Consider the following 22,036-nt stretch of genomic DNA (forward strand, 5'->3'; position numbering starts at 1 on the left):
ATTGTTGGATTTTATTTTCTAATATTTTGTGGAGTATTTGTACATCTATGTTCATGAGAGGTATTGATCTAAACTTTTCTTATGGTTTTGTCTGGTTTTGGTGTTAGGGTAATTCTGATATCATAGAATGAATTAGGAAGTATTCTCTTTGCTTCCATCCTCTGAAAGAGATTATAGAGAATTGGTATAATCTTTTCCCTTAAAAGTTTAGTAAAATTCACCAGTGAATAAGGGACTGCTGCTTTTCATTTCAAAGGTTATTAATTATTTATTCAATTTCTTTAGTAGATATGGGTCTATTAAGATTGTCTATTTCTTCTTGTGTAAGTTTTGACATATTCTGTGTTTCAAGGAATTAGTTTATTACACATAGATTATCAAATGTGTGGGCATAGAGTTGTTCATAATATTCTTTTATTATCAATTTAATGTCCAAGGACCTGTAGTTATATCCCTTCTGTCATTTCTGATATTTGTAATTTGTGTCCTTTGTCTTTTTTTTCTTAGTTATTCTAATTAGAGACTGATCAATTTTATTGTTCTTTTCAAAGAACTAGCTTTTGGTTTCATTGACTTTTATTTTCAATTTCATTGATTTCTGCTTTAATTTTTATTTTATTTTATTTTTCTTGCACTTACTTTAGTTTTAATTTGCTCCTCTTTTTCTAGAGTCTTAAGGTGGAAACTTAGATAAGTGATTTTAGATCTTTTTTTCTAATACATGCATTTAATGATATAAATTTTCCTCTAAACATTGCTTTCACGTTGTCCCACAAATTTTGATAAGTTGTGATTTTATTTTTATTCAGGTTAAAATATTTTAAAATTTCTTTTGAGATTTTTCCTTTGATGCCATGTGTTAATTTGAAGTATGTCTTAGTTGTCGCTTTCTAGTTTAATTCATCTATGATCTAAGAGCAGGCATTACATGACTTCTGTCCTTTTCAATTTGTTAATGTATGTATTATGGTCAGGAATGTGGTCTATTTTGGTGAATGTTCCAGGTGAGCTTGAGAAGAATGTATATTTTTCTGTTATTAGATGAAGGAAAATATGTATTTTGCAGTTGTTAGATGAAGTAGTCTGTAGATGTCAGTTATATACAGTTTATTTTGAACTTCGTTTAAGCTCAACAATGTCCTTACTGCTTTTATTTTCTGGATCTCTCCATTTCCAACAGAAAGGTGTTACAGTCTCCAACTGTGATAGTGGAATTATTTATTTTTCTGTGTAATTCTATTAATTTTTGCCTCCTATAGCTTGATGTTCTGTTGTTAGGCATATACACATTAAAGATTGTTATGTCTCCTTGGAGAACTGATTTCTTTTCTTTTCTTTTTTTCTTTTTTTAGATTTATTTTTTAAATTAGTTTCAAATATATCATACATTGGTTAGACATCTATATAGTTCATAAAACGATCCCCCCAATTGCTCCCTCCCTCCCCTGACCCTCCACCTAGCCAATGTATTAATGCTAACTGCATTCTCTATGCCATGCTCCCCATCCCCGTGACCATCCATCAGTGACTAATTTGTACTTCTTTAACCCTTCACCCCATTCTCCCAGCCCCTCAACCCACTTCCTCTCTGTCCGACATTAAATTGTCCACTATATTTGTGAGTCTGTTTTTGATTAGTTTTTTTCTTTTTATTCCTTAGATTCTGCATAGAAGTGAAATCATATAGTGTTTATTTTTCTCTGTCTGACTTAAATACCTTCTGAGTCCATCAAAGCAATATCTTTTTCCATCCCCTTCCTTGTAGTCTGTGTGTGTCTTTTAATCTGAAGTGAGTCTCTTGCAGGAAGCATATGTAGGGGGTCTTGTTTTATCATCATTTCAGCCACTCTGTCTTTTGGTTGGAGCACTTCATTCTTTTCCATTTAAGGTACTTATCGATAGGAATGTGGTTGTTACCATTCTTTATTCCTATTTTTGATACATGTTTTTTCTTCTTAAAGAAGTCCCTCCAACATTTCTTGTAATACTGGCTTGGTGATGATATATCCCTTTAGTTTATTTTTGTCTGGGAAGCTCTTTATCTGTCCTTCAACTTTAGATGATAGCTTTGCTGGATAAAGTATCCTTGGTTGTATATCCTGTGTCTTTATCCTGTCAGATATTTTCTGCCAAGCCCTCTGTCCTGCATAGTTTCTTTTGACAAATCAGCTACAAGTCTTATGGGTGTTCCCTCATAAGTAATTATCTGTTTTTCTCTTGCTGCTTTTAATATTCCTTCTTTGTACTTAAACTTTGGCATTTTAATTATGATGTGCCTTGGTGCGGGCCTCTTTGGATCCCTGATTTTTGGAATTCTCTGAGCTTCCTGGGGTTTTATGTCCATTTCCTTCACCAGGTTAGGGAAGTTTTCCATCATCATTTCTTTACACAGCTGTTCATCATCTTGATTTTCTTCAGTTATGCCGATCAGATGGATATTTGGACCCTTAATAGTGTCCCATATGCTCCTTAAATTATTTTTATAGTCTTGGCATCTTATTTCTTGCCATTCTGATTGTGTGTCCTTGGCTTTCCTGTCCTCTAGATAGGGCATTTGATCCTTTTCTTTATTCACTTTGTTTATTCCATTTAATATACTTCTCATCTCAGATAATGTGTTCTTCATTTCATACTGGTTCCCTTTTATAATTGCCATTTCCATTTTTACGTTTTTTATCTCTTTGTTGAAGTTCTCACTGAATTTATTTACACTTCCCAAAAGTTCATTGAGCATCTTTATAACCAGTGTTTTGAACTCTGCATCTGTTATAGATTACTTGACTCCATTATATCTGGATCTCTGTTCTGTTCTCTCATGTGGTTTCTGCTTCTTTGTCTTCCCATTTTGGCTGCCTTTCTGTGTCTGTTTCTATGTACTAAGTAAAGCTTCTAAGTCTCCTGGTCTTATTAGTATAGATTTGTGAAGTATGTGTCCAATGGCACAGTCCTGAGAGGGGTTTGGCTGCAGGCCAAACTTAGCCCAAGCCTCTACCCCTCCAGGGCCACCTGTTAAGATTCAGCAAGCAATCCACAGATGCTGTGCTTATAGTTACCTCAAAAGGCCACACCAGAAACCAAGGCCAGCTGCCTCCAGTGTGAGTCTAGGTGCTGCTCAGCAAGGAGCACCTGACTCGCTGAAGATACACCTGGATGTGGCTTGGGTGGGACCACCAGTTGGGGGAGGCGGGGTTTCAGGGAATACTCTGGGCAGAGCAACCTCTGTTATCCAGTTTGATGACGTCATGGCTATGGCAGCGCTATGTCCATGCACTGGGAGTGGGGAGGGCTCAACAGGGAACAATGGATACTGCCGGCACTTCTGTACAGAGTGAGTCTCCCCTAGGTCCTCACTCCGGCAATGTCTCCCTGTAAGTCTCTGATGCCCTCTGTGCACAGTCAAATCGGCACGGTGCTCAAAACGAGCAGGTCCGTCACCGCAAAAATCTGCCCATGGATGCAGCCCCTTTAAGATGCCTCTGCTGCTGCTGTTGCCTCGGTTTCACTCAGTCACTCGAGACCAGGCAGCCCTGCATCCTCGCCCCATCCTACCTTCTGCCATTGAAGGGTGATTTCTTGTATTTCTCCCTAGTTCTATGGCTTGTTCATCTAGATCCCAGGCGATTTTCCTTGTTGCTTGTTCCTTGTTTCCGTCACAACTTTGATTTAGTAGCCAGAAGGATGAACAGAGCCTCTATCATCTATGCCATATTTTAATCTTTATCCAGAACTGATTTCTTTATTGTTATGTAATGCCCTTCCTTACCGCTAGTAAATTCCCTTGTTTTGAAGTCCTCTCTGTCTATAGTTAATATAGCTATTCTTGCTTTCTTCTGATTAGTGTTAGCATGGTATATTTTTCTCCATTGACTTTTAATATATATGTATGTTTACATTTAAAGTGGATTTCTTGTAGACAACATAAATTTGGGTCTTATTTTTTGATTCACTCTGACAATGACAATGTGTCTTTTTGGCGCATTTAGAGCATTTAGAACATTGATGTTCAAACTGATTATTGATATAGTTGGATTTACATCTACAACATTTTATTTCTGTAGATAGAACTCCATTAATAATGTTCCTGCCTTCATGAAATTGGTATTGTATTTTAGGAAAGACTAATAGTAAGCATACAAACAGATCAATGAGGTAATTTTAAATAGTGAAAATTATTTTGAGGAAAATTATTTTGAGGATTCTGGGGTAGAATTTATTAGGTAGCTGGCTTCCCCTTTAGTTTAGGTCCTGACTCAACCTACAAGGGGACATTTAGCAGTAGTATAGCTTGATACCATTCAAATTATGACAATGAAGAAATTAGGTCAGCTTTATAAACAGACTATTATATCCATGACTTAAAATAGCTTCTGAGGAATCTTAGCTCTGATTCCAGTAGCACTGTCATATTCTTTAATTAAAATTTTATTTCTATACCTATACACACATATCACCCATTTAATGTATTATACTCTTTTGAATGAAGTTTGTATAGAAAAAATATATTTTTATACAAATATTATATTTACTGATACAGAGAGATTAACATGCCCAAGATCATAGAACTCCTACATGGCAGAACTAGGGTTCAAACCCAGGCAGTATGAATTCAGAACCTGTACTCTTAAGTGCTATACTCTGCTGCTTTTCACAAAACAACATCAGCTAGCATGTATTTAATGACTATTAGGCATACTTTCTAGGCATTAAAAAAATTTTTTCTATTGACTCTTTATATGAACCTTATAAGGAAAATATTATCCTCATAATGTATATGATGCGATTAAAGCTTGAAGAATTGAAGCCAGTTGCCCAATATCAGGCTAAGTTGGTAGCTCCAGGAGTATGACCTACATAATCTCTTGATCTTAACTCCACAATCTTTTTAATTTTCTAAGCTGATTTTTATATAATTTTGCATTCAGTAATTTTAAAGTTTAACATTTGTTGGTTCTGTTGCATCGAGTAGCTAATTAGCTCCTCAAGGGTGAAAACCATGTATTATACTTCCTTGATAACTTTCATAGAATCTTTATAATTGAGGGCATAGTACATAGTACAATAAAAGGAAGGTTGACTTATTGACTAGTTTTTACCAAGATACTGATATGATATTGCATAGTTTTATCAAGATGAAAAAATTGCTTTCTACTTCAAGAACCTTCCTCTTTTCTTTATATTACTCTAAATTCAGCATATCACTCAAAGCCTGGTTCATGTATCACTTCCTGTATGCAACATTTCTTGGAGCACTTTCCTTTTTCTAAGTTTAGCATAAAACAAAGGAAGAATTCTGTTGTAATTTATTAAGTTTGAGGCAGTAATTTGACATGTAAGTGATACTATCATACAGGCTTTTGTGATTAGGAACTAGAGAATCAATTCGAGAGTTAAACATGGAAGAGCAGATATACATAGATCAAGATCAAATATTCATTCACATTAAGGAAGTGCAGACATTGATGACATTGAAGGAGCTGACTAAAAAGTTGACAGACCAACTAATAGATTAATAATGTCATTAAATTTTGGAAGGTATGCTTTTGATATGAGAGTAACGTGGTATCGTGCTTTCAAGGAGAATGGTGCATACCATTTGTCACAAATACTACTAGGTCCACATCACTTATTTATGTTGCCTTTCTGATAACTATAGGCATTTAATTTTCTGAACCCTGGTTTGTACAATGGACCTATATGTTTTCTAAAGAAAGAGGATACTTTTTTTATTTCCTCCACAAAGACCTATCTCTCTCTATATATATGTAAAACCAGTGCTTTGTGTTCATAGAAGGAGGCATGACAATATTTCCAAACATTGGAGAAGAGATGCTTTACAAAATATGGCATGGAGAACCAGACTTTCACCCCTGACCATGCTGCCTAATAGCTGCCTTTACCACTACTCAACTGGAAGTGATCCAAGAACTCAAATATAATCTTTCAGCATACATGTTATAAATATACACTGCTGTTTATTTTGTGATTAAACATCATTATCGTCTCTGATATCTTGATGAATTCTTGATTCCCCTGTCCTCTGAGTCAGATACAGTTAAATCTGCAACAGGAGATTTTGTTCTACAAACTTTTTTGGCAATAGCAATCTTTAACAAAGCAGGTTCTTTTTTAAGATTTGAGTTTTCAATTTTGCTTCATCTCTTGTCAAATTACATTAACCAATTAATCTTAAATTAGTTTAATCAATCCCCAAATAAAGGACTTTTGCCAAGTGTCGGAATCTGGAATTAAAAACAATAGAGCATAACTCATTCAACAAATGCCTTGGGTTTTTAGGTTAATCTAGCACATAAACATTAAGCATACTACCTACTAAATCTGAAGAATCTTTTAGCAAACCCTATAACTCTAATAGGGCCAGATTTTATGGATCTCCATAAAACATTTCATCTATGTAGATTTATATTATATTGTAGCCTAAACTTACATTTGTCTTTGGTTTATATTTATTTACATAGCTATTATTCGAAAGATTGAAGGCATTACATTGTACTGGACCCATTTTTTTTCTGTCAGGCATTGCAGAATTTTAAATAGCCTAATTTCCATTTTTGTGATCTGCGTTCACACCTCTAGTAATAACGAAGTAGAAAATTACTCTCTTATTGTACTTCATTGCTAATCTCCAGAGTTTTCTTTTATTTTACCCCAATAGCTTGTGTACTACACATTCCTTGTAGGGTATTCAGTTTATATATGTCAGATTCTCTAGGGCCATGGCTTTTGCCAGATGAAGCACTTTTGATTTTTGAGGCTGATGAAACACAGCGCTATTATTGATCTGTGCATGACATAGCCTGTCTCTCTCCAAGCAGAGTGTAGCAACATTTATCCAGGAATTTGTGAAATGTCACTCGGATCATGTTCGCAAGGTAAACTGTGCAAAAACCAGGATCTGAGCTTGGAATCCATGTGGAATTGGACGTGACTGTCTTATTCCTATGTCCGATCTTCTAGATGAACCAAGCGATATTTGTTAACAGAATGTCTGTGTCTTATATTAGACTTTGTAAGGAACTATTATTATTTAGAACACTGTGTACTGTAAAATCATACTTATACTTTGTTTTCAAATTCACTTGTGATCTTGCCACAGAAAATATTAAGAAAATGTGACTTGTTAGAAATTTATTTTCTGTTTATAATGAACAATGTTATATTACACAGTCTTATATTCCTAGTACTGTTTTCATTCTTTGCATCAATATACTTTCAGGTAAGTATGTCTCATTAAAATATCAACAGGCCTAGAAGTAACAAATTATAACATTTTTCTCACTGTGGGATTATTATATTTAAATTTGCATATATTTTAGAGTTTGGTTTGCACATAGATAAGTGTTTATATTTGCCACAATTCAGTTAGTTCAATGCACCTAACACATGAAAGGCACTCTAATAATGGGATATCTAACAACAAATTAAACATGATTCTTGTCCTATATAAGATAGTAATAGAGCAGTTGGACGTGAGTATTACAATACAAGGAAATTGTGATACATATAGCATGATTGATGTGTGTGTGTGTGCGTGTGTAAAATATACCATGGACATGAATGGAGAGAGACAGTCATTTATCACTGTTGTTGTTTAGTAATGCTTTTGAATAAGGTGGCATTGGCTTTAGATTTAAAATTTGGTTTGATTTTGAAATGTGTGTGGAACAAAGCTATCAGAAGGTGGAAATCTTGAAAAGGCCTCAAGGTGAGATATGGTTTGAATATGAATAGTGAGTAATCTGGTATAGTCAGTGCTTCTCAACCCTAGCTGCACACTACCTCACTTGTGTAGCTTTTAAAAATACTTACCAGACCCTACCCTAGACCAAGTAAATTAATATCTAGGGGTGGTCCCTGCCTCTTGCTAGTTTTTAAAAGCTCTGAGATAGTTCTGATGTACGGTGAGGACTGAGATTCAAGTTTGAGAGAATAGAGATTAAATGTAAGCAACTAGAAAAGAGATTGTTTAATTATCAAGGCAAAAAATGATAAATATCTAGACAATGCTGATAGAAGTAAAAAGAGTTAGAAAAAAACTAAGATATTTTGCAGTGGTGCAATACAGTTTGATGACCAGTCATACGTGAGAGAGTTAAAAAAAGTGAGGTATTTATGATACCTGCCAGGAATGTAATTAAAGTAATTAGAAAGTTGATGATAGACTATATTATAATATACTGGATATTGGGGGTGGGGACTTCATATTAAAGCACACCAAGAAAGTTGGATAAAATATAGCAAATATTCTTATAAATGAATACTAGAACTTCCATCCCCAAAAAGGAAATATAAATCCCTAGAGGCTAAAATACATGACAGCTTACCACTGTACAAAGTGGTAATTTGTCACTGAAGTGAAGCTATCAAGTGGGCAGTAGGATATTTGAGTGTAAAATTTAGAGATATTAAAAAGTGAAAAAAGAATATTTAAAATCCCTATACTTTTTTTTGGAAGTGCATACACATATTAAAAGTATAAAGAAATGTAAGAGAATGATAAACATCAAAGGTATTCAGGATAGCAATTATTTCTGGTCAGTCAGAGGAGAAAGTTCTTGGCCTTCAACTGTATTGGTAATACATTATTTTGCTGAGTGGTCGATATATAGGCATTCATTATATTTTTCTTTGTATATCTATTGCATATTTGAAATATTTCATAAAAATGAAGAAAGAAACCTATTGATGCCGTTATCCCAGAGAAGGGATGCTGGAGGTGGAACAGATCTTTGCAGCAAGATAAGTTTGGGGGAGTATCTGATGTATGGGCAGAAGAGGAGTCAGAGAAGGAGAAGGTAGGAAAGTGCTTTTATACAGCAACAGGGAGGGAAAGTTTTAACAAGAAAAAGAGTTGGTCAAAAGTGTCAGATGCCATTGAGGAACTGAAAATAGGACAACTGAGAAGAGGTTGTTGGATTTTTCTTAGAAGGCTTTGTTAGCAGGACTTTCTTGGTAGCAGGTAACAGAAACTGAATTGAAATATAAGAAAAAAAAAGCTCACAAAATCAAAGGGTGAACTGAAGAGAATAAACTTAGGAAGAGCAGTGATAACTGGAGCCAGATTCTCAAATACCTTTAATGTTTCTCTTTATCTCACTTCTCCTCCTCTCAGACTAGCTTTCTCCATGGTCATGGATACTGGCCATGTAGTTAACATCCTTATAGCTTAGACTCCAAAAAAGAAAGGGATTTCTTCCTCATCTTTCCAGTCTTCCCTTGATTTACATGGTTTGTAAGTTTCTTAGACCATAGGAAGAATTGCTTTGTTTATATGTAATTTTTTGTTAGGATTTAGGTTTATTTTATTATATGCATTTTTTTATCTACATGAATAATTGGCAGGAAATTGGAAAATCATGCAGGATACAGGGCAGTTTCTATTTGGTAGGGCTTATCTATACATTGCAGTCCATGTGGTGTTCCTGGCTCTCACTCATTTCAGTGTCTATCATTGTGGTACTCAAAAGTACCCCTACTTATTTCCTAAATACGTATCTAGGTAGTATATATTCTTTGAGAATCACTCATATAGGAAAAAAAGCAGAGAAACCGGCTCCATTAATAAAAATAAAAAGAATTCCAGACCACTCTCTTTCCAGAGATCTATATGAATCATAATCACACAGCACAGCTGACTGAGAATCAGATAATTCATTGAGTGACTACTCTGTTAGATCAAGCCTTACTACTTGAAAGAATAATGATAAACAGAAGATAATTCTTAATAGAAAACAAAGTGAAAGATGGTGGAAGAAGTTACCATGTGAAATTTTTTGTGTAAAAAAAAAAGAGCTTTTCATTGAAACCTATGAGAAATATCTTGAATAATATAGTCTTAAGTCCAAGCTTTGTAAATCTCTTATTTAATCTTTTAAAAGAAATTTTGACTCCATGCCATGAAAGGTAATTTTTTAAGTAATTTTCACATATATTATGTTTTAATTTCAGGAATCCCATTTTAAGTGGTATTGATAACTTTTTATTATATTGGAAGAAAACTATTTTTTTAAAGAAATGTCCAGTTTTTTACTCTCTTGAACCTTATGAAACTTACACAGGGAATAGAGACAACCATTATTGTTTCTCTTGAGAATTCTAGTGGGGTATATTTATAAATTTAATCAACATCATATAAAGACTTAGTACTGCTTCTGTTAAATTTGTAATGAGTTGTAGGATTTTTAAAATTCCCTAGCCGGCTTTCATCCAAGTAATTTGTTTGCAGAGCTTAGATGTAGTACATCTGAGGAAAGACATACAGTTAAGTATTGACCCTATCAGTAAAACATTTCAATTCCTAAGTATTAAGATGCTATTTATATTTAGTACATACTTAGAAATGTATATCATTTTACTAGTTTGAATACACAAAGTTGGAGCTAGACATGATGATCTTTAACCTTTGGGTTTATTACCCAAACAGTTGGTAATATTTTATATCAGCATGACAATGCATCATTCCTATTCATTTTTATTCCAGTGTAATTTAAATAATTTAATGTTCATATACATGCTTTTTAGAGGCTTATTAATTGAAAATGCTTTATCTTATAAAATATGAATTACAGAAGTATATCATGGTCTATTATAAATTTTTAGAAGGCAAAAAATTTTTAATTTTTTATTATGAATATCAATGCCTTTCTTTTGAAGTCTATATAGTAATTAAGTATTATGAGCAATTTTTAATTGTCTAGATCCTCACTTCCATTTAGTAACAATACTACATGTGAGCTAATTTCCTCAAGCCAGTCCACAAAGGCCTTTTTATGCAATAAAACATAGTACAATAAAAAGTAATGTCACACCACTAGGATGGAAAAACAATCAGAAAATTTTTGAAATCTGTTGCTTAGGAAAATCAAATTTAATTAGAAGAGAATGAGGCAATCTTTATGAGACTCTGCAGATGTTCTAGGTTTTGATAGCCTTTGTTCCTGATAACTCAATCACTATCTATAACTTTACTTAAAATTTTATGGCTGTTCTTTACTTAGATATAAATATAGTATTAATATCACAAACTATTATTTTTGATGATTTGGCATATTTACTTATTTTTTCCTTTTTTGTTTTTTTCGGTAGTTTAATTAGGATGGATTCTTTTTCTCATGACCCCACAAAACTTAAATAACTGAAAAAATATTGACGCAAAGGGTGGAGGAAGAATACAATTAAAGAGGATATGTGTATACAGTACATGTGAAGAATAGATATTTATATGCTGATTAGCTGAATTTAAGCTATATAAAGCAGGGGAAGGAGAGTGAAAAAGAAGAGTTTAGAAAACGTTTGGTTTCTTTTTTTGGCACATCAGATGACACTATCGCATTCCTATTAGGGAAGAGAATCAGAATGGGAATGCGTTACAACTTTTGATGGTCATTAGTAAGAATGTCATGTGTCGATCAAATGTCTAAGAGGGCTGAAATGGAACTGATAATATTACCATATGAACAGTAAAAAAATCTTATGGTAGTAATGATATATTGTCTGAATATAGTTTTGGTTCCAAATATCTGTCTCTGTACTTAGAATTTGGTATGTATTGAGGGAGCTTTTATTTTCATAACTAGAACAGATGATTTGAAATAACACCTACAGTTGAGTTCTTCTTGCTATGAATATATCAAATATTGTTTTTCTATGAATATTTGAAAGTCAGTTGTATTAGTTAATTTTCCAAACTTAAGTTATAATACGTTCTTACTGATTTTTTTTTCCATAGTTGTGGGGACAGAAGTTTAAATGATGCGGTTTCATTCCAGTCCAGTTGTATTCATTAGTTTAGTTATTCAGATTATTTTGAAACACACTATATTGCTCATATCACATGGATTAATATTTACTATAAATGCCTATAATGTCAAAACTATTAAAACAAATTAAAAGATACATGCTAAATGTTTTTAGTATCTGGGGATGTTTTGAGAATTTAAAGTATTAATAAACTTTTACACAATTTGACATTTGAAATAATAGTGTTGCTTTTCATTTTGAGAAATCATATTCAAACATATTTATAAAATAATTATTTAATTGGGCATTACCTAGAACTCACATTACAAAGTATAAGGGCATTGAATTAATTTTACTCCTTGAAAATGTTACTGAGAGTAGCATATCTCTTATCCATATGCAGATATCCATATTTCTTTGATAGAATCTAATTTGAACGCATCAAGACAGATTGGCATTTTCCGTACCATAAAAAATTGCTTTGTTAATTGCAAACCATATTTAGTATGACCTTATAACAAAGTAGCACCTTAAGTATCATGCTTTGTCTTTAATGTGCACATTGGAGCTGGGTTCATCTGTATTAGACAAGTACACTTCATGAATAGTTTTTTCTTGATAGGCAATTAGCAGTAATTAGGAAGATTCACCTCAATAAGATGTCAACATGAGATTGTTTAAAAAAGTTGAATGTCAGTGACTTAAAAAGAAAGTTCTTCTGACACATAGGTATGGCATGTGAAACATGAAATGTTAATTTAACTTTTCTGCTTATTATTCATGCACAATATTATTTTGTCATTCAGACACTACACTGACAGAGTGTAAAGGGTGTTAAAATAGTGCTGCTAGAATAAAAAGAGGATTAATCTACCATTGGCCAATTAGCCAAAGGGTACTTAATGGTCTCTAAAGGCTACTGAAGTCTAACTACTAGCAAAAGCATTGGTAAAAAGTCCTCTATCTTACCTTCATTTGCTTGACATTTAGTGAAACATACTGTAGGCTTTTAATAACTGCATTTGTCAGAAAATGGTTTTATAAATGAGCGATGTAATAACTCAGTGTATTTTTCATAAGAAATTTTGTTACATAAATAATTTCATCTCTGCCTAAGATCTTTTTTCTTTTTTCTTTTTTTTGGGGGGTGGTTTTTAATTTTTAATTTTTTTTTTTAAAAAAATCTCAACTATCAAAACAAAGGAAAATTCATGCTTTAAATTTAAAACACTTGTTACTAACTTGAAAGAGTTATTAATCTGAACCATTTATTTTCGTAGATAAGTACTTGTATGGAAAATATTCTGCTAGTGACCTAGAAACCCGTGTAATTTTCTTTGTAACTCATATAATGTTTTAATTAAGTGACTGTGCTTTTAGTCTTATACACGTACAACATAGAGAATTTTATTTCTTTTAGTTTTATTCCTTGTAAAAGAATAATATTCCCAGTGAAAGAATATTGATTCTATTCACAGGAAGGAGAATTATCATTAAAATCATGGTGGCTTTCTAGGACATTCTTGCCTATAGAATTCACATAGATATTGTTCAACTAGAATTTTGTCTCCAATCTTTTTGCTATAATTCTGGTAACAAAATTATGCTATTATAATTTTTAAAAATCACAACAAGATTTCAAAACTGCTGTCTCTACTTAAGTGCGAACCAAAACAATCTGACTGGGAGATATAAATCAACTTATTTATGTAATCAACATGAAGTAGCCTTATTCAATATTCTCAGTCCTATGCTGAATTCAAGATTAAAGATTTAGGTGAAATAATTGGAAACAGACTATTCCCACTTAATGATTGTTTTCCTCTACTTTGACTGTCAAAGACTTTGGGTTCAAAAGAAGAAAAATAACAGGCCCCACTATTGTTGTAGATGGAAACTGACGCTCTCACTTTTTACTCTGGTTACTGATTGACCTTTTCCAACATTTGACATCTAACCTTTGCCCCAACATGGACTGCAAAGCATCCTTCTGCCACCAACTATTTCCTCCATAGACTTCTCAGAAACTTTGCTCCTGTGACCCTGACATTCAACCTCACATTTAGCTGGATTTTCTAGAATTTCCATGTGTCTACTTTTCAGATCCCACTATCCCAACTAAAAATGCTTTTCAAATTTTTTAAATGGTTTATGACTTTAAGTTTCTAATCCAGTGGTAAAAAACATGTGGGGAGGACTGAGCAGTGTCTTTCAATACTATATTGTAGTTACTGTTCAGAAGAAAATGTTAGGTCAGAATCCATCTCTTATTAGAAGTGAAGATCTGTACCACATCCCATTCCTTTTCCTTGGAGCACTGCTCCTCAACTAGTTGAATACTCAAAGCATTTTCATGACATGTGCCATGGCTAGCATCATCACCATTGAGTAGACAGATGTTGAATATTTTCATCGAGATCAGAGAGTATCTAAAATTTATTGTTTGGGGGTGATTAGGGAAATTATTTCTTTAGGTTTAATTTTTTTCTAAGCTCTTTACTTCTTTTCACAGAAGCCTTTTACTTCTTTTACTTCTTTTCACTTGGGCTGTGGAATATTTTCCGTGGGCTCTGTTTTATTTTTTTCTAATAATTCATTCTTGAACATTAAAATGTTTACAGAGACTCCCTGTTGAAGAAGGGATTCTCTATCTCCCCAGGGCTGCCCTCAGTTTCTTCATCCATGTTCTGGTGATACTTTCTGTAGAGTAAAAATTGGACAGTAGGGTGGTTGTAGATCTGGCTGTGGTTTTTAACGTTCTGTGCAGCTCCTAGGAAACATTTGACAAAACAAATCAGAAGAGAACATGGAAGGGGACTGGCTATAACCAGCATTTACCAGATAGAGTTTGAAAGCAGCAGCCGTTCCCTTAGCTCTCTGTTTTATTTCCTCAGTTTATTGGAGTTTATTTATTTACTGCAGTTTTTTGTTACATATTTCTAGGATATAGACCAGTAGCTACCTAAGGGTTGTAACTTTTTGTTATAATCCTTGAAAACACAGAGTTAGTACAGTTCCTACTGCATAGCATGTATAAGAAGAACAAATGATAGGTTAACTCAGTTTCTGAATCTAGATATTCTTTTCAAAATCTTCCAGAAAATGTTAAGTTGAGGCCCAGAATAAAAGGAATTCATTAATGAACTCCCATGTAAGACCACAAGGGAGAATACGTCAAGGACGCTTATTTGCCCTGTTCATGGGATTCCACAGTTACTGTCGAAAGCAGCAAAAGGAAGCTTCGGGCTAGAGGATTTTTCTTGGCAATTAAACTACAAAATGCAGATTTGGTAGAGACAATTTATATTTCTAGCATAGAAAATGGAACAAACTTTTAAAAGAAATTGAAGAAATAAAATGAACACAAACATGGATAAGGAGAAGAAATTTAAACTAGAATGAGGATATTATACACTATTCACTATGGGGTTCAGGATACTTGCTCAAAGTAGGGCAGGGTGGCAATAAGGGAACAAGGAATACCTTTAAGAAAGGGGTGGAGTTTTTAAAAATTGGGCCTCATATTAATTTTCCTTGCTACGAAACAAATTACTACAAATTTACCAATTTAGAAACAATGTACACCTTCATTCCCTCAGTTTCCATGGTCAGGAGTCTGATACAGCTTAGTGGGGTCCTCTGCTCAGAGTATCACAAAGATACAATCAGTGTGTCAGCCAGGCTGCCTTCCTTTCTGGAGCTCAGGCTTTTCTTCCAAGCTTGTGGGTTTCTTGGGAAAATTTGGTTTCTTGTGGTTGTAGGACTGAGGTGCCCATTTTCTTGTTTGCTACTGGTCAAGGACCATTCTCAGCTCCCGAGGCCTTCCTTAGGTCCTTGACTTATAGCCCCATCCATAGTTCTTTCATAACATGGCAAATTACTTCTTCAAGACCAGCAAGTGAATCTCTCTGACCTCAGAGATGGCCCCTGGGCTTCTGTTAAAGGGCTCACCTGATTAGGTCAGGAGAAGCCAGGATAATCTTGCTTTTGATTAACTCAAAGTGGTGTGACTGGGGGCCATAATTTACATCTACAGAATTCCTTTTGCATATAACATAATGCAAATAATGTAATCATGGAAGTGAGGACCCATCATATTCATGGGTCCCATCCACATACAAGTGAAGGGTATTATACAGGGATGTGGATCATTGAGGGTCATCTGAGTATTCTGCCTACTGCAGTGCTCATTACTGCAGAATGAATTTTCCAATATGTTCTTGTTTCTTCTTACAGTTGCTTAGAGGGTTGTTTCCTTTTCAGAGACTTATGCTTCCTCAATGTTATTTTTAAATAAATAATTAATAACTAGTGCCTAGTTTTAAACTTTTATAGTGTTAAGTTCTATTTTATAACCTTTTGTTAGAGTAATTGACTACACATAAATTAATACAAATCTCAGTACTTATTTTCATTGAAGTCAACTTTTAATCCATTTTCTGTTTGCCCCAAGAATACTCACTGGGGATGCTTGTGGCTGCACCGTTTACCCCAAGGTAACTCGACCTTACCCCCAAAGTTTGCCATATAATATCTCACTGTTATTATTTTCTCATCGCTCTATATCAAGTGTCTTTGGAAACAAATGGCATCATTCTGTTTACAGAATTCTGTTTTTAGTAGTGGTGTTTCCATTTATAAAATATAATAATTCTCGATTGCTGAAAATGTCAAATCCTAGAAAATGTAGCATTCCTATATGCATGATGTTAACATCGTTCCTGAACTGTTGTTAGCCAAAGATTCATTTGATGAATCTAATTTATGTATACATTTCTGTTATATTAGTATTAGAGACAAATTCTGTTTAGAAATAACTCTAAAAACAGTTTTTAATATTTTATTTTCACATTGAAAACCAGTCAGATTTGCTTCAGCCTGAAAAGAGTGTGTTTATGTAAAATTAAATTAACACTGGCAGCGAGCTGACTTTTTTTTTTTTTTCCTAAATGGAAAATAGGTTAAATTGAAATGAACTTTTAAAAGATTGTGGAGGGATTGCAGTACTGTGACATAAAGAGAGTATTACATCTGCCTTCAGTGAGCTTGTAGCCTAGTAGGGATCCTAAATAAGATCAAATAACTCTCAATTAAGACAAAGTAAGGTTTCCGTCCTAAAAGAAGTTATAGGATTATTATGTTGATATATATATATATGAAATTATAAGATTATCATATATATTTAAATATAAAAACAAAGGTTTTATTAAGCCAGGTCCTCAGCCTTTAAGAAACTTCTCAAACTATATGGTAGCATTTACCACAAGGTAATAATGCTAACAATAATGCTGCAGATTTAAAATGTACTGGGTGCTGTCACAGATACTTAAGAAAATTCTGTGCTAGATATTAGGAAAATGCACATCAAACCACAATGAAATACCATCTCACTCTTGTTAGAATAACTGTTATCAACAGGACAACAAGTACTAACAAGTGATGGAGAAGATGCGGAGAAAAAGGAACCCTCATACACTGCTGGTGGGACTGCAAATTGGTGCAGCCACTATGGAAAACAGTATGGAGGTTCCTCAAAAATCTAAGAATTGATCTACTATATGATCCAGCAATCCGTCTACTGGGTATTCACCCCAAAGACTTGAAAACTCATATACAAAAAGATATTTGCACACTGATGTTCATAGCCGCATTATCACGGTGGCCAGGACATGGGAGCAACCAAAGTGTCCTTCAATAGATTGGCTAAAGAAGCTGTGGTACATATATACAATGGGATATTACTCAGCCATAAGAAGAGATGAAATAATGCCATTTGCCACAACATGGCAAAATAAGCCAGACAGAAAAAGTTGATAACACTTAGTGTGGGATATAAACCTAAAAGCAACAAATGAACAAGACAAACAGAGACTCATGGACATGGACAATAGTCTAGTGGTTACCAGAGGGGAACAGGGGAGAGGAGGGGGGAGGCGGGAGGTAGACAGGATAAAAGGGGTCAAATATGTGGTGACAGAAAGAAATCTAACTATGGGTGGTGGACACACAATGCAATATATATATGCCTTACTATTGAATTGTACACCTGAAACTTACTGGATTTCATTAACTGATATCACCGTAATAAAAATAAATAAATAATTGGAAAAAGAAAGGAAATTCTACCCTCAAAGTTACCTTCGTTAGGTAACCAGCATCGTCTCTGTTTGTGAGGAAAGGAAGTGAAATGACTGCTCAGCATCACTCAGCTGGTAAGCAGTGGATCCAAAACTAGAATCCAGAAATTATGACTCTTCCATGTGTTTTATTATCATTTATGGTTTTAGTATGACTCAAGTATTTACCTTAAAATTTTTGGTTGTAAATGGAAATGTAATAAGATAGAAATAGGAATCATGGTTTTGATTTAAAAAATGACAATTTTGTAAGTAATCTTAATTATTGGTAGATTTTAGAGCACAATATTTTTCTAACAAGATCACCACAGAATTGTCTCACGTGCCAAACCAAGTGTAAACAAAGAAAGTTATTTCTACTTCTTGTGTCATCTATAGCACTTCTCAAATAAGAAATAGAATCTTTCAACTGAAAGAAGTCAGTAATAGAGCCATAATTATTTGTCCAAAATTCTAAGGGATAATCAAAGGATTCTAAACTGATGACCTGTTTCCTCTACAGGTGCTGTGTAGGATTTTGAGGCATATATAACTAATATTAGAAATATGTTTTAAAGATTGTAGACTTAAAGTACTATTTAATCAAAACATGATCTATATTTTAATATATCATAAGTCATTGGATTTGTTGTCTCCATATTTTCAGTGTTTCTTCATTTAAACTTTTATATTGTTAAATAAAGTTAAAATCTACATATACATGTCTTTTAGAGAAACATATTTATTGGCTTGGTCTTTCCTCAATGAAGGATATATTTATAGTGTCTGACCTGCCACTGTGGAAGGAATAGTCAGAAATCTAATGGCATACAAGTTTAACAAATGAGAGAAGCCACTGGGGCTGTTTATAGGAAGAAAAGAGCCTCATCAAAGTTTAGTCTTCTTTTTTGCCTGAGACCTAACTAGAATTGTAACCATAAGTTATGTCAGACTGAATTAAAATCTCAAAAAAGTCTAATTTAGATGCAGAGCATTAATTTTCAGGATCGAAAAATGCTTTAGTGCATACTAAACTAAAAGCTAATAATATTACATTGTTAATAAAAGTACATTTTAATTTATATAGTGATAAACTAATAGAAAGATTATAAATACCAGCTGAAATTAATGTGTCTTTTTAGCACCATCTGTGATACAAATAGGGAGACTTGAGTTTCTGAAAACTTTCTTTTGGTTCTTACTATACAGAAGGCATTGTTTGTAGATACTATGGAGAATACGTAGTGAACAAAGACATAGTCCTCTCTCAAGGATTTACTAGGTATTGAGGTTGAGGAACAGGCACAGTGTTTTGGGTACGAAGAGAATGGAAAAGCTACTTTGGTGAGGAATAGAGTATTTTTCATAAAAGAGAAATAATAAGCTGCTTTTAAGCATGGGAGAGAATTCAGCAGAAGGAAACACCATATAGTCATTGACGTAGAAATGGCAGACAGGTTTGGGAAATGGCAGGCCAATTTGACCTCAAGTGACATCTGACTAAAACACAAACTGAAGGTAAATCTTAGCTTTATGTAATCACAAACATCTGAGCTTTACGCTACATGGGTGAGGAAATTTGAAGGGTTTTGGAATAAGGGAACGGCAGGTCAGTGTAGTTTTAGGAAGTTGTATTAAAGATGGTTTGAAAGTAGAGAAAGATTGGTTGCGGAGAGATGTGTTATTACAGTACTCTCAGTGGGATTATGAGAGTCTTCATTAAGGAAGTGACAAGGGAATGAATTTATAGAACCTGACAATTGACCGGACATAGAGAATCAATAAACAAAGAGGGAGTCGGATTCGAGCTTGGATGATAACCAAGATTTTCAGTTTTAAGGAAATTATGAGTATGCTTTTAGATATTAATTATTAGCTTTCTTCAGGAAAGTTTGTGAATGAAAATTTCCTGAGATTCCATAGAGCTATACTTGTAGATCATAAGTTAAAATATATATATATAGCCAAAGAAATTTTTACCAAACATTTTTTATTTCACCAAAACATAGTTTAATACCAACTATATCATGCTCTAGTTTTGAATCCAATCTGAAATATTCATATTTAACAGTCTGTACATGCATACACAAATGTATACATAATTATAGATTTATTTGTATAGTTTCTAGAAGTTGTGTTGAAATATAGTGTTAATGCTTAACTTATTATGTCCCATATTTACATTTCTGTACATGTTAGCTACATCTCTTGCTGCTTCTAATTAGAATTCTTAGCAAAGACAGGTTTTTTCCCTTCTGAGAGATTTCAGTACCATTTTGTCTAATTGTTCCTTATGTTAAACTGCCATATTATAAGCTTCTTTGGAATAATAAAATAGTATCACAGGTATCCTCTTAAGAAGCTCTGAGTTGTTATGCCATTACAGCTTGGTGGCATTCTGCTGACTACAGATTGGTGTGAGAAGGGCTAACATTAAGACAGTTTCTTTTACACTGTTTCATAAAAAAATTACCAGTATGTTATTAGAAATTCAAATGTAAAGAGTTTAGTGCAGTCTACCTCAAACACTACAAAGAGGGCTTGTCAACTATCAATCAAGTACATGAGGCTGAGTGAATGTGTTTGTATGCTATTTATTTGAACTAAATCTCTAATAAGCTTCTTCTGCTAATTGGAGTTAACGTTTATGTTGCTAAATGAGAAGCATTTTGGCTGCTGTAGAGGGTGGTAAGACCTACCCAGTGGAATAAACAACTAACATCTGTTATCCGGTCCTACTCCAGCTTGACTTTTACCAGTTAAGTACATCAGCCCTGAAGTCAAGGTTATCAAGTATGTGAATCCCTGGCTCACCCATGTATACGTGAAGGCAAAGAAACAGCACATCATGAGTAAAGACCAGCCAATCAAAAGCTATTGAGTGTAGCTGGTCCATTTTATTTTAACCTTTACAAGCCATACGACCTTTAAAAACTATTAGAGGTTATAATTTTTAAAAAGTTCTTATAATAACTATTTTTATAATTAATTTAACTTATTTCCTTTAACATTTTTCTACCTTTAGAATTTTATGGCAATAATTGTTAGATTAAATGGAATGACATTTTTAATATATTTATATTTATTTTCTTTTTTAAAAAAGAAGCTAAATTTGGATTTGGCTGAGCTTCGGAAAGAAAAAGAAGACTTACTAAAGAAATTAGAGTCCTCATCTGAAATTACAAGTTTGGCAGAAGAAGTTTCCCGGGTAACAGTCCCACGGATACAAATTACATCAGTTGGTCCTTCAAGAAGCATGGATTTGGAAATTAAGCAATTGCAGTGTAAATTAAAGGTGAATATATACTTTATTAAAGATGAAAACATGTATTGAGTTATTGAATCCTTAAAGATGTGTTTATATCAATTCTAATTTAATTCCAGTAATAAGGTAAATTATGCATCAATAGTCCAAAAATTATGTGTACCATGTTCAAGATAGAAAGATGGGTCCTTCTATTTTAGCCTGGTAAATTCTTGTCTAGTAATTCCTAATACTAGTCTCCGAAAAAAATGATAACATACCATGATATCCTAACTTAAGAGATGAAGGAAACTGGACATTGTCATTCTCTTCCATTACTCAGCAACTCAATCTGCCCCCCCATTTCTCCCTCCACTGAACACAATTTCTTGCAGACAGGTAATGTATCAACCAACATAAATAGAATGTTTCCCTCTACACACTTGCTGCTATTTTTATTTAGTTGTTGTTGGTTGGAGATGAGGAAGGTGGAATAAAGTAAGGGGAGGGAGTACAGAACAAAGGTGGATTGGTTTAATAGATTTAAATAAGTTAAACTTGAGAATGAGAATAAAAAGCAGTGTTCCTTTTGTTTATAAATAATTTTATCTAAGTCCAGATGAAACTGTCAACAACTTAAAAGTAAGGCTGACCTTAGTTGAAATAGAATTATCTTGTAAGAAACAAGATTTGTGAGTTTTAATTGGAAAATTAATTTGCACGCTACTTAAAACAAGCTCATTTATTCCTCGTGTATTCAATTATTTTCTTCATTGGGGATTGGTAGCTGGAAGCTAGAAGGACAGTGTATATGGTACTATTGCTATAATGAGAGGCACTAGAAAGAAAATTCTGGTTGAAAATGCACAGAGTACATTAGGAATTGAGTAACTGTGATGTTAAGAGGATATTAGAACGT

At 33.6% G+C, this 22,036-nt stretch overlaps 1 protein-coding gene across 6 annotated transcripts in view; it reads left to right on the forward strand.

Annotated features, from left to right (window-relative positions):
* CNTLN (centlein) overlaps positions 1 to 22,036 on the forward strand; it is a 269,734-nt gene that overhangs the window by 202,523 nt on the left and 45,175 nt on the right. For 5 of the 6 annotated variants that reach the window (XM_023533714.1, XM_011365337.2, XM_023533712.1 and 2 more), the window contains exon 19: positions 20,977 to 21,168. In XM_023533714.1, the coding sequence (XP_023389482.1) occupies positions 20,977 to 21,168 (192 nt within the window). Of the gene's footprint in view, positions 1 to 8,689; positions 8,973 to 20,976; positions 21,169 to 22,036 lie in introns of those variants that run through there. The other variant, XM_023533715.1, reaches the window with a different exon arrangement.

This window comes from Pteropus vampyrus, unplaced genomic scaffold (genome assembly GCF_000151845.1).
Source record: "Pteropus vampyrus isolate Shadow unplaced genomic scaffold, Pvam_2.0 Scaffold109, whole genome shotgun sequence".
In the NCBI taxonomy this organism is placed as follows: domain Eukaryota; kingdom Metazoa; phylum Chordata; class Mammalia; order Chiroptera; family Pteropodidae; genus Pteropus; species Pteropus vampyrus.